Consider the following 14,262-nt stretch of genomic DNA (forward strand, 5'->3'; position numbering starts at 1 on the left):
ATTCCAGAAAGAAGCCCACACAGCCAATTCCCCCTCCCATCTGCAGTCTCCCTGACAGCAGTTTTGAACCTAGCAGTTAAGTCTGAACACAGAGGGCAGAGGGAGGAACCGCAGGTCCATTGACTCTTGGTTTTGTGTTACGTGTGATTTTTAAAATACTTTCCTATATAATGTAAAGGAGAACCTTTTGTGAGTGATTTATATAATGTTGTTCAGGAGCAAAGTCTTGGGCGGGGGGAGGGCTCTCTCTCTCTCTCTTTAGATCTGTGCCTATTGAGATACAACAGACTGACTTAAAGGCATAAATTTTATCTGCCTCTCAGAACTTTAAGAACCAAGGTTTGAATCTCACCTGCCCTAAACCATCCCATCTCCCCTACCTTTACTTCTCACAGCAGTCCTAATTCAGCGAAGCATTGAAATGTTGTCGGCATCACATTACTAAATAAATGAATAACAGCATTAATGTCCATGTACTTTGCAGAGTAAAGTAAGCACAAAAAGGTAGTCACTTCCCCAAGGAGCTGACAGTCTGGATTTCAACAGTGGGAAAGATGATGAAGGGAAGGGAAACAAGTTACAACAGTAACATACACAGAGAAGGAAAGAAGCCTCAAAGTAATGAGTGGTTCATGGGTAAATACTCTATTGAAACCTGAGATAATCTTCTGCACATGAATTCCATGGTACAAATAGCTCATGCCCTTAATATGTTTTGCACTCAGGAAGTAATTTCCCCCATTCCAATGTTAAGATGTATTCATATATTAGAGCTACGTGTCAACAGTGACTAATTTTCTGTTGTTGTTTAATTATAGAAATCTAATCAAGTAGCGAGATTTAAATTTATTTTTCCAAGTAGTGCTTCTACACTTTCACAGTGTTAAGCTTTGCCGTAACTGTCAACTTTGGGATGTGAGTCTGTTTATCATAATGAATCCTACAAACCCCAAAAGCTGAGTGGTGTTATTTTTGCTTTTCAAAACCCACAGGGTCACTTGCAGATGTCTGCTCTCTCTAGCAATTGTAGTACTTTTGCCAGTGGCATGCTATGATGCCACCATAATGGACAAGTGCATGCCAGCAATCACATGTGCCCATTCTTGTAGTGTTCGCTACTTGCCCAAATTTCTATCAGGATCAGAATGTGGTACATTTTGCTGACAACTGCTCTATTCATGCAGTGGAAAATATGGATCATTTGGCCTATACTTCAGCGGCTACACTGGCGGCCTGTTTGCTTCTGGGCTCAATTCAAAGTGTTGGCTTTATTATTAATTTTATTGAAAATATTTATATACTGCTGCCAAAAAAATAAAAAATTCTCAAAGCAGATTGCATGACAAAAGGAATGAGAAGATGGCTCCCTGTCTCAAAATGGTTCTCAGTCTAAAAAGAAACACAAAGGAGGCATCAGCACCAGTACCAGCCACTGGGAGGGATGCTCTGCTGGGCTGAATAGGGATAGCTGCTTTCCTTTATTGAATATAAGAGAGCTGTGGCTTGAAAAGCTGCTTGGAAAAGCTGCTTGGCTGCTAAACCCCTAAGCAGACTGAGGAGTTTAGGAGGCAAGCACCTTTTTCAAGCAGCCTAGTAAGGAACTATCTTGAGAAAGACTACCGTTGAAATGTGTTGGGAATAAACGGCCCTTTTCATGCAACTCGTTTTGTCTTTGCTTTTGTGACAAGCCTTTAAAGCCCTACACAAAATGGGACCAGGTTATGTCAGGGACTGCCTAAGTCCTTTCAAATATGTCCAAGCCTTAAGATTGGCTTAAAGAATCTGAAGATTTTAAATGATAAAGGCTTTATCATGTTTTGCTTTTAACTGCCTGCAGACCAGGCCCCGTGTAACTGCTCTTTTAAAAAAAAATTAATATCTTTTTGGACAGGATGGACAATTTTAGCAAACATACATTAACACAAAAAAGTAAATTATTTCCCCTCTCAAATTTATGTAGGATATAAATATCTATCACATTCCTCAAAACTCTCCCCACTTTAAATAAAAACCAAACCAAAAAGGCTCCACTCACAGAATCACTCTGACCACTGTTTTCTACAAAAACATCTTTCTACCAAAACATGTTTTTGCAGCTGCTGTTTATGTTTTTTAAAATGTGCAGGGCCAAACAAAGTAATTGTGTCTAATTTGACCCTTTGTGGGGCAGCATGGCTTAGAACTGTTTCCCACATGCAAGTTCATATTTGATGACTTTGGCATCAATTGGTTAGCAAGTAATCTGTACATTTATATCTTGCACATACGTTATGTACAAATGCTGAAGGAGAGGTATGACATTCAGTTGTGGGATATATTTAGTCCTTGATTTTGTAGGGACACATTTTGCCACACTTTGATTCAAATTAGATAGAGCCTCAGGACGGGGAGAAAGATGCACGCAAAATTACCAGGGTTCCATAGACTGCCAATTAACCATTCCTGCCTTTAAAAACAAAAAACTATTTTGTTCTTGTTTGCAGATCATGTCGTATGCGAGGAAGAATTCAAATATGCAATGTTAGCTTTAAACTGTATTTGCCCAGCTACATCTACACTCATCACTTTGTTAGTTCATACCTCAAGAGGGCAGTAAGTATAAGTCTCTTACATAATGACACGGTGACATAGCAGTATGTGACAATATGAATATTTGGCAAGTGATTACCACTTGCCATTGCTTGATTTGTTCCTGAGGAATGAAGTGTTTTTGTTCAGGTGAGTGTGATGTTTTTGGTTAACCCATGCCTTGATCCAGGCCAGCTTTTGAATGAGGCTTGTATTCCAGTCCTGGAGTAGAGGTGGGGCTAACAAACAGCCAGCAGCAAGAACACTGAAAAGCATTCTGCACTTGCCTCTCTGTACATAATAATCATTTCATTGAACTATGAATATTCCTGATTCTACTCCACTGCCTTGTCCTTGCATACCACAACTCTTTCCCTTAGATTCTACAGTGAGCAACCGCTTTCTTCAATATCTTGAACTGTTTTCTTGCACTGTCATTGGCAGAGCTATCTGGGTTTCTCGTTGCTTAAAACTTCAGTGGAGGTGCTGATTTATTGACTTATTTATTTATTTATTTATTTATTTGAGATTAAAACATTACAACAATTTAAAATTTAAAACAAAGTTGAAACTATTAAAAACCATTAAACTAATAAAACTAAATTTCACCCGTATTTCCTTGCATTAAGGACATTTCTTGGGCTACCTTAGGAAATGTTTTCCCCTGTATGTTCCTTCCTGTCCTCTGAAATCTGGAGATCTGCCTGGTTCCCTGGAGCTTCCTTCTCAGCATTAAATATGTGGAGGCCATTTGAGGGGCCATTTGAGGGGTCATTTGCCATGCTGACCCCACACATCAGATACTGGGTGGTGGCACTGGGGGCATATAGCAGGGATTAAAGGTATACTGTGCCTACAACTCTGTCCCCCCCACCCTGCCCTCACCTCCACTAACTGCCACAGGCTTGAACTTTACCACTGTCCCCTTGAGTTCATATGTAACACCAAATCATGTTTTACTTCAGACAAAATTAAAACATTTTCTGTCAGACACAAGAAGGGATGGGAGGGGGAGTGTGCAAGCCCACAGCATTCCCAGGCCTGCTCTGTTACCAGACCCACTCACGCTGCCATTTTGGGCTACCTCAGTGTTCTTCCTAAACTCAAGTCTTAGCCATTTTCTGTCTCTATGATTACTTGGAAGAGAAACACTGACTGCCTTCCAGGCAAATGGTCATTCTGACAAGGGGTTTTCCTAAAAGGGCAGTACTCAGGTCCATTTGCAAAAAAAACCCTGCCACATACCCATGGAAATACCCTCAGTGATTGCATTATGGCATAAGCAGGTGAAAAACAGCCTGCCTGAATACTGTAAAAAGGAGTGTTCAGCTCTCTTCCCTCCTGGTTAGATAAGAAGCTCCCAAGGTTGAGTCAAGCTCTACCTAGCTTTTCCTCCCTATTGTTATCAGAACTAAGCGAGTCTGTTCCAAAAGGTGTGATGTTCCCTCCTCTCTCCCCTTTGTCCAGCTGATTGCTCTAACAAATTCCCTCTTTGAATATCTTTTATCATGAAGCGTACAAGAAAACACTACTCAGACATACCCTAATCATAATTAATATTCATGTCTTAGCAGGGACAGTATCATTAGGAAAGTGGGGGGGGGACCACCTGCTTGAACCCTCTTCAAACATGGGGTCATGCTTTTGCTTTTGGAATCATGTCTTGTTGTTGCCATTGAATCTGCCACACTTGCTGCCCATGTACCCATGTACACCTTGCCATCAGATGCTGGCACCCCCATGCTGCCCAGGTGTGCCAATTAGTTTGCTTTGTGCTTGATCTTCCTGGAAAGAATTCCCACAGTGAGATCTAGGTCGACATGACAGCTTTTCTCTCTCTTTTTCTTTAACCCCCAAATCTCTACCCCCCCTTCCAAGTATAGCAACTTGGTAATGTGCTGAACCAACCGCTTTCTCATTTCCTTTACCCCTATTACCTCTCAATAATGCAACTCTTTGTTTTCAAAGACGCATCTCCATCCTCTTTCTTCCCCTTTCCAGTGTGCCCACATTGTGGCCACCTCCCACACATCTCTTAAGGTATTTTTATTGCTGTTCATGGGTCTGCACTGATTTGGTGCTAATTTCCTCCACTTGAGCCAAAACATAGTCACGGAGGGGGGTAGCTGACATGCTTCCTGCAGATATTGTAATATTCTCATAACTGTAACCACAGTTTGCAGTTACATCTGAGTCTCTCCAGTATTACATCTCCATCAACTCCTAATGTCACACATTTTATACCCAAAAATACATTTTCAAGCAAATATCCGATTTAAGGGTTCTGTGTTGCCCCATACTGGTGTAAGAAAACTTTGACTGCATCCACTGAAGGTCTGGCTGTAACCATCAAATCCAGATATCTTTTTAGACAAGGTCTGTTGTCAATATTTGTTGTTCTTTTAAGTCTGTGAAAGTGGAATTGTCGTCTCCCTCCCCCCCTCCCCCCGCCATCAGGGTCCTATACTTTTAAAAGCTGCATGACAAAGAAGAATTAATTACACTGAAATGCATACTGAGTGGTTGCAGTATGAAATCCATTGATGGGAAAAGCTGCATCTGTTACATTTCTGCTAGTGATGCAACCTTTAAAGGTACCTGAGCCTGCCGAAGAAAAGGTAACCACAACTCTGAAAGGATGCTTGCAATTATATTTCCAGTTAAAAATTGTATTAAGATGTGAACTCCAGAGCTAAGGTGAATGATGTATCTAATTAAGCTAAAAGGGAATAGTGGCTATTGCTAGCACAAATAAAACACTGACATTTATCCAAAAAGATGTTTAGCCTTTTGTGTGGCGATTTAGTATCCCCCAAGGTGGACAAAGTACCACAATGCCTCAAGGCAGGCAAATGTCAAGATATTAATGGTGCCCATTTCATTGGCATCTGCTAAGAGAGACAAAGTGGAAACGCTACTTTCTGCCAGCTGAGAACAATGAAGGGGGGAAAATTAGCTTCATTAGCATTAATGTGCTCAACCAAGTGTGTCCAGCATTCTGAGCTCATGAGTATCTAGGAATTTCTTTAACAAGTGAATAGCAACGAACACAAGAAGGAAAAATGTTGTATTTAAAGCTATTGGATATTAATTTATTATCACAGTCAGTTTTTCGGTATATATACCTTGTCTTAAAATAATCTTTGCCCTTGTGAACTTTTACAATAGTCTGTCTTCTAGTGAAAAAACTAAAAAATATGAAAATGTTAGTTAGCAGATGGAAACCCTGTATTTTGTGATGGAGTTTAAAAAACAACAACAACCCCTCAATTCTGTGAATGACTGTATGCTCTGCATACAGTCTCTGACTGTAGCCAGTTGTTGTCATTGCTATGGGGTAATCAAGGGACTCATGCATATCATGCATCCACCATATATATGGACAGTGGGATACTAATTCACTTTTTCTATTTGTGTTTCAGGGAGGGCCAGCAATCACCAGAACAATGGCAGAAAATGTATGGCAGGTGCTCTGGTAACGAAGTGTATCACATTAACCTGGAGGAGAGTGTGTTTTTCGCTGAATATGAGGGAAAGAGTTTCACATATGCATCTTTCCATGCACATAAAAAGTATGTTTCATTTGTGACAGTGTACTTTTAATATGGCTTCATTTCAGCAATTCTTGCTTTGGTCCACTTGGAATGCATGGCCTGTGGCAAGAAGCTTGGCATTACAATTGATAGGATGCTGGATTTCACCTAGGTGTAGACTACATATAGAGCCTTATAGAAGCCTAGGGAAACAGTTTATGAGCACCAGTTTCTTGACCTGGATGCTGGAGTTCCTGGTCCTTCTTACTCAACCCATAGTGTGTTCTCATAGAGATAAGGAAGGGCTGAGTCTGGAACCTCTGATCTGGAAGTCTTACCCCCACTCCTAGGTGTGTGGGGTCTGGCTGTGATTACTCAGTGATGGTAGAAAATGCTCTGAGGCACATTTTCATTTTCTTTCCACTGCCTTACATGTTCAAAAGGCAATCCCAAGCACTGAAAAGCAACCTGAAAACTGGTGAGTTGTACTGTTTGCATATGGGCCCTTTTCTGATGGGACCTTCTTTTATTCCCTCCACCACACACACTAACTTTACCAAAGCCATGCCTCACCCACATCAGGCTCCCCCTGCTCTGTAAGCTCTGGTCCCAACTGGTGGCTGCTGCTCACACAAAAGCAGAGTACCAAACCAACAAAAGTGGCAAACCACAAAGGTGACATTCTTTAATGTGAGATATATTATGTTGCTGATGGTTGTCCCAATGTAGAAGTGTTCTTCTTCAGGAAAGAACATTTAGTGTTTCCAAATTACTGTTGGGAAGACTTGCTCACATCTTAAATGCTATTTCAAGAACACTTCCTTGGATCAGATGCAAAAAATGATGCTCATTATCATCATTTATTACAGTGAGCAATTACAACAATCAACAGTTACAGGCAGTATAACTTGAAGTACTCAAATACTAAATAATCATGAATAATACTAGGACTAACAAACCACCACCACAATAACACATATACCTTACATAACATGAGGGTTAACCATTTATTTCCTAACTAGTATTTTTAAGCCCGTTATGATAACGGGCGCTAGCTTTCTATCCCGTCTTTTCTGTCTCTCTCTCTCTCTTTCTGTCTCTTCCCCCCCCCTTGCCCCCTCTCTCTTTTTGTTTTTTGTTTTGTTGTCTCTGTTTTTGTTCTTCCTTATTTTGCTTTTACTTTTTTGGGGGTGTGTGTGGATGAATAACGGCCAAAATGGCCCATGAGAAGGTGGCCGCCCCCGCCTATCGCCCTCCCACGCACCCAGCTGCCGGAGCCCACCTTACCCGCTCCAGCCCGAAGGAGAAGAGAGGAACTCGGAAACAGAGCTATTCTCTGTGTTAAGCTGCTGCCTATACTGTCGCAATGGACGCAATAGGCGTCCTTTGCGTCCATAGCGGCAGTTTGAGCAGTGACTTAGCACAGAGAGGAGCTCTGCTCATGAGCTCCTCTCTTTTCCCTCGGGCTGGAGTGGGTAAGGTGGTCTTCAACAGCTGGGAGGGCGATAGGCGGGGGCGGCGACCTTCTCATGGGCCATTTTGGCCCTTAATCTTTTGGGGGGGGGAGCGGGGAAGGTGATTTTGGGCAGCTGGGAGGGCGGGTGAGCAGGCGGCGGCGACGGCTGTGAGCGGGCGGGGGCCTCGTTGGCGGCTTCGCCGCCACCTCACCCAGCTTCCCTGTCCCCCGTCTCGGTCTTCCCCCGCCGCCATTGCCCTCACCTTTTTCAGGGCGGCCGCTTCTGGTTGTCTCGGCCTCCTCTCGCCGTGCCGCAGCTCATGGCTGAGGCGGCGGCTCCGCCGCCGCCTCAGCCACTTTCCCCCGCCGCCACACACCGGCTAATGGCCGCCCGTGGCTGTGGGACACTGGTGTCTGAGGTCCTGTGTCCCTTGGGCTCTTCTGGGCCTGCGCTTCGCGCAGGCCCAGAACAGCCCAAGGAGGCAGGGACGCAGATCCCCAACGTTCCAAAGCCACGGCCACTCACTTAGCCTTTTATTATATAGGATATTACAAGCAGTAGCACAAAATTTAGCCACACAATAGGTAATCTCAGCATCAGAATCAGAAAGATTTACATAAAAGTCATCCAGCCTGCCTGGAGAGTGTAACAAAATTGGACCAATAAGAAGACAATGTATACCTTTATAAAATACACAGTAAAGTGATACATGCTGCACTGACTCTATCATGCCTGAACAGCAGGGGAAGAACTGTTGGGAATACGGCGTATGGCAAAATCTTCTCTCCCAAACAGCCAAACATTTAAATTGGCTGGAGTAAAGGCATGGTGGAACTTAGGAAGGGAAAGTTTATATAAATAATTAGCCGGGGATAAGAGTTGACTAGAATTTCCTACAACCACACAATGTGTAATTCACACTCTGTCCTTTTGAAGCGCCGTATCCCAAAGGAGCTGGTGAATTGATTCTTTGGTCTTTAAAAAGGCCTATATGAGCCAAAGCAGGAAGCCATAACACCAAAGTTCCTTCACCAGTGCATTTTCTCATCTGGAGGAGATGCTATCCATTAAAGTGAGGGTGGGCAGACCAGAAGGGTTGTAAATTAATTCAAGCCAATAATTTTATTTATTTATTTAATTTATATGCCACCTGACTCCGAAGCCTCTAGGTCACTTATTTTCTAATTGTAAATAAGCGAACAAATGAAATCTTCAATTGGAATTAACCCAGTTTCAATTCTCAATAAAGCTGAGCGGTACACCAAAGATCAATCTAAGAAACTGTACTGCCTCCAGAGAATGAAAATTAAGATGTATACAAATTTGGGCACTATACATTACCTTACCCTGGAAAGCTTTCACCACTGCAAGTATATATTTACCTCCCTTGGAAAAACAGAATCTAGCCAGTGCAGTTGTACTTCTGTGTTCACCTTCGATAACATGAGCCACATAAGTCTTCCTAGGAGCCATTTGATTGGAAAACCACCTCTAAATATATGTAGGTTTTAACCTGCTCTATTTCTTGGATTTGAATCTGCCATCTATGTTTGGAATGTTTCTTGGTAAACCCCATGACCTTAGTTTTTTAGCCTACTTTCCAGCAGGTTTATGAGATCACCCAACATTCCATGTGTCCAGGTGTGTGCCCCCCACCATCAATTTGGCAATGCCTGGACCAAATTTTGTACAGTTGTAGGGACACATAGAGACACCTCAATGGCGTAGTTGGTGATGATCCATTCAGATCCAAGATGGCGGACACGTAAACTTTTGAGGCACAAGTGGGCTAACTTGTGAACCACCTAACTGATCTGAACCAAATTTGCTACAGCTGTAGGAACATTTAGGGATGCCCCAATGGCGTAGTTTGTGATGTTATCTATCCTGATTCAAGATGAAGGATGCATGAACATTTGAGGCTCAAGTGCACTAACTTGTGTACTATCTAACCAATTTGAACCAAATGAGGTGCACTTGTAGCGAGTGACACACAGGAACACCTCAATGGTGCAGTCTGTGATGATGTCATCCATTCCAATTCAAACTGGCAGAAGTGTAAACTTTTGAGGCACAAGTGGGCTAACTTGTGAACTGCCTAACCAGTTTGAACCAAATTTGCTACAGCGGTATGGACAAATAGGGATGCCCAATGGTGTAGCTTATGATGTCATCCACCCCGATCCAAAATGACGTGAAATTTTGAGGCACAAATGCGCTAATTTGAGGACTGTCTAACCAATTTGAACCAAATTTGGTACAGTTGTAGTGAGTGACACACAGGGACACTTCAATGGTGTAGTTTTTGATGATGTCATCCACTCCGATCCAAGATGGCAGACGCGTGAACATTTGAGGTGCAAGAGATCTAATTTGTGGACCTTGATTTGAGCCAAATTTAGTTCATTTGTAGAGATAGTGAAAGAAAAGTAGGCAGATTAGTTCTTACTAGAACAACTAGTTTTTTGTTATCTCAAGTTTCATAATTAATTTCTAATCTTTTCTCTAAACTATAGGCAGTGAAGGACTTAAGGACTCTTCGCAGACCTATTTTGGAAAAGGATAATATTACTGTGTTGTCCATGTTAAGAAGTTCAGGAACTGGACAAGAAACCAAATCAGGAGGATGTAAATTAGAATTTTGTAGAACTTGCACCAGGGAATTTATATCATAGTTAAATAATGGGACGGGGTACTAAAATGCAGTCCTGTTTTACACCCCTTGGGACTGGGACTGATAAATGGCCCTGCTGATTTCATCTCACCCTCAAATAGTTGTTTTAATGAAGCATGCAAATAAGAGCAATCTACGATCAATAGAGGAAGTCTCCAACTTTACCCAAAGTCCTTCCCTGTAAATAGAATCAAAAGCCAATCTGAAATCCATAAATGCAGCAGAGTTCCACAAGGCCTAGAGCAGCTGTACTTCTCTACCAAAAGTTGTAAAACTAAACATTGATCTATTGTGTGTCAGCCAGTCCTGAAGCCTGCCTGTTCCTTGGCCAGAATGTTCTCATTGTCTAACCAGGACCAAAATTTCCAGCAGAAATGTCTGGCATATGGTTTACCCACTACACTAAATAAGCTAATCGGCTGATAATTTGCAGGCTCAGATATTGCTCATTTTTTATAGAGTGGGACTATTATCACTAGGTCTCAATCACTGGGAATCTGCATAGCATGACCAATAGCAGTGAAAAGAGCTGCAAAAATTGGAGCCCACCAGTCAACATTATTTCATTCATTTCAGTGGAGATGTAATCAGCCCCAGGGACTTCTCCCTGTCTAAGCTGTGCCATTAACTTTTTTATTTCAGAGATGGTTACTGGGGACCTAGGAGACAGATCAGCTAAATTGGATGTAATAGATGTCATAGGGGCTGAATCAGCTGCATAATGTGATGAAAAATATGATTCCCAAACATTTGCTGATACATGGCAAGTTATCCTAGTACAGTCTCTAGTCTCTTGAAATCTGCCTGCCTGCTACAATAGGCCAAAACGAGGCAGAATCTTTCTGTCTAAAAGGCCTGGATCAATTTAGACCAAACTTCTGTTTATGCTCCTTCTTTCCCCCCTTTTAATTAATTTCTTATACTGTTTTTTCTGCAGATGCTAAAGATCTCATTTGGTAAAATGATACAGATGACCAGCTTACAAGTTGGTCATGTCCCACCATGCTGAGTTATCACTTGGTAAACAATTGTCTGTATGCAATTTGAGTTTAATATGTTTTAGAACAGGCCAATTCTATCTTAAAATTCACAGTTCTGATATTTGGCTTCTCCATCTCAAATAAATAACAAAATTAAAAGTGATGTTCTTACAGAAAAAGATTAGAGACAATGCTATTTCAGTTTGTTAATTTTACGCTATAAACAGATGTTAAGAACACCTGCAAATAAATCTCCATAGCAAAAATGGCACATTTTTAATATGATAAATAACTTCTTACAGCAGAACATTACTCTTCTAATATTTTCTGGTCTGCAGAGGAGAAAGATCTGATTTGAGAAATTAGTTTATACCTTTATATCCCTCCAAGGAACCCAGAGCAGTGTACACTATGTTTATCTTCCCAGCAACCCTGTGTGGTAGGTTGAACTGAGAGATAAGTGACTGGCCTAGAGTCACCTGGTGAGTTTCATGGCAGAACACACATTTGAACTCAGATCTCTTCAGTCATAGTCCACCACTACACCACACTGGCTCTCATAAAATGTTATTGTATGGCATAGCATTTTTTAAAAATGGATTTTAAAAAGCTTGCATGTGATGTCCCTTGAAGTTGCATTATAACACAGGAGCTGGTTTTTGTGTGTATTTTAAAACCAAAAACATTTTTTTAAGGAGATAACATTTTGTGCATCACAGGGCTAGAAATATGCATGATACATCTTCAGTGTACTCAGGTCATGGATAAGGAACTGCTTTTATAACAGTATCCCAGTGTCTGCGCTGGTGTCCTATATTTATCTGTGCCCAGTTCAAGATGGTTGTTTTCTTATCCAGCATCCTGAATGTCTTGGATCCTACATACCTGAGTGCATCTCCAGACCAACTTTCCTCCATGCTTTCATTTTAATTTTTGTTCCTATAACTGCATATTTTCTATACAAAGGCATGTTCTCTTTCTGGAGTTAAGGTTTCAGGCTTTTGGTTTGTGTGTTTTAATTATCTTATTTAATGCATGATTTGCACAATTGTACTTGTACATCCCTCAATAAATATGTGATCCCCTTTGGAGAGAGAAAGAGAGGGAGGGAAGGAGGGAGGGAGGGGTTTGGGTTTTTTTAAAATGCATCATTACATCTGGTATCCAGCCTCTGGTATCAACAACTAGGCAGCTTCAAAGAAATGTTGGGGAAGGCAAACATTCACTGTTTAACAAAAACAAGAGGTAATGGCCTAATAATGATGAAACAAGAACAGAACAATCAACAGGAAGAGGGGCCACACACACGTACTGCTTTTAATGAGGTATAGATTTTGTGCAGAAAACAAAAACACTAGAAATTGAGCATGAAATGTCCTGGCATACAATATGTACTACACCCCTCTGTGGTCATAGCAGTTAATTATGCCAGAATGAAAGCATCAATTTACACCAAAAAATATTTGTTCAGTGCTCCTAAGAGGCCATTGCTCAGTTAGAACATTTACTGAATCAATAAGACTGGGAAGGGAATGCCTTCCACTTTCCACTGCACATGTAAGATTATGTGTGATGTGGGCATATGAGTGGGGTTTTTTTTAACCTTTTCAAAGCAAGGGTGAGGGAAATGGGGCATTCTTGTAGAACGCATGTGTCATATTATCTGTATGGTAAAAAAGCAGGGCTTATGGCTGCTTATCATATCACAAGATGACTCTTGGAACACCCAATAAATACCTGTATGGAGTCCACATTTTATCATATGCTGTGATGTGTTTTATAGGATTGACAAAGTGCCCTTTATTAAGTTCATTAATAAAGATCTGATAGTAAGGAATGGTAAAGAAGCATCTCCGGTGACTGCTTCATAATTATAGAGATGCTTTCTGTTTTGCAGAATCATTGTATCTGCTGGAACAGTCTGGGCAGGATCCAGACTAAGTTCCATTGAAATGAATTGGACTTGAATTAGCCATGACTAACTTGCCTTATTTCAAATGGTGCTTAGACATTTAAAGTCAATCAAGTCTGAGCCCTGCCCAGTATGTTTTTATTTCTTTTCCTCTTGGGCTGGGACTTAATCAGCTAAGGAGTTACAATATTTTGTTATTATCAGTTTCATTAAAAACCAACCAACCACAAACTTGCTCTATTTCCTATCTTGATATAAAGAAGGGGGGTACATAATAAAACAGATGTATGTTCTATTTGTTCAGTTTTTGCTAAAGACACTTTTAATGTGTGTTTTTTCCTATTTTTGAATTAAGGTTTGGCGTCTGTTTAATTGGTGTTAGGAGGGAAGACAACAAAAATATTTTACTAAACCCAGGTCCTCGCTATATTATGAGCTCCTCAGACATATGTTTTTATATCAACATCACGAAAGAAGAAAACTCTGCTTTCAAAAAGCAAGAGCAGCACCGGAAAAATCACCATATCAGGTCATTTTATCATGGCCCTTCTCGATTACCAGTGCACAGTATAATTGCTAGTATGGGTAAGCAAAAGTAAAGTGCTATGTAACTATGTAACAAAATATAATCTATAAAAATATATTAAATGCAATTTGTTGGAGATAACATTTTGACATACTCTCAAATTAATTACATCGTCAAAAGTCATTGGGCAGGTTCAGACTTATGGAACCTCGGTTGAAGCCAAGCTCTAGGTGACTTCCCTCATCCCTGGAGTGTACGCTCCCCCCATCCCCATGCAAATGTTTACTCCTTGCAAAATTAGGATAAACTGAGATTGAGACACCAGATTGATTAAAAAAAAACCAATCGTGGTTTTTTTTGCAGGTAGTTCCTTTAGAGATCCCAAGATCTGAAACTAACTTCAGCCCTCAGGTTCAGATCTTGAGTTCTCTGAAGAAAGCACCTGAGAATAAGCTGAAATTGGTGAGTTTGCAATGTTGCAATCAACCACAGTTTATTGTGACCTAGAAAGGAAGTAGGTGCTTGTGTGGGGATGGGAGGGGGAGAGAATGCTCCCAGGGCCAAGATGTTTGGCTTCAGTTGAGGTTCTACCCTAGAGCTGAACCTGCTCCA

At 41.1% G+C, this 14,262-nt stretch overlaps 1 protein-coding gene across 6 annotated transcripts in view; it reads left to right on the forward strand.

Annotated features, from left to right (window-relative positions):
- Positions 1-14,262, forward strand: part of KCNT2 (potassium sodium-activated channel subfamily T member 2) — a 366,405-nt gene that overhangs the window by 278,930 nt on the left and 73,213 nt on the right. For all 6 annotated transcript variants that reach the window (XR_008307289.1, XM_053250672.1, XM_053250674.1 and 3 more), the window contains exons 16-18: positions 2,484-2,592; positions 5,991-6,140; positions 13,480-13,709. Coding sequence is in view for 5 of the 6 variants with exons in the window: in XM_053250672.1 (XP_053106647.1) it covers positions 2,484-2,592; positions 5,991-6,140; positions 13,480-13,709 (489 nt within the window). In the remaining variant the exon portion in view is untranslated. The remainder of the gene's footprint in view (positions 1-2,483; positions 2,593-5,990; positions 6,141-13,479; positions 13,710-14,262) is intronic.

This window comes from Hemicordylus capensis, chromosome 4 (assembly GCF_027244095.1).
Source record: "Hemicordylus capensis ecotype Gifberg chromosome 4, rHemCap1.1.pri, whole genome shotgun sequence".
Lineage (NCBI taxonomy): Eukaryota > Metazoa > Chordata > Lepidosauria > Squamata > Cordylidae > Hemicordylus > Hemicordylus capensis.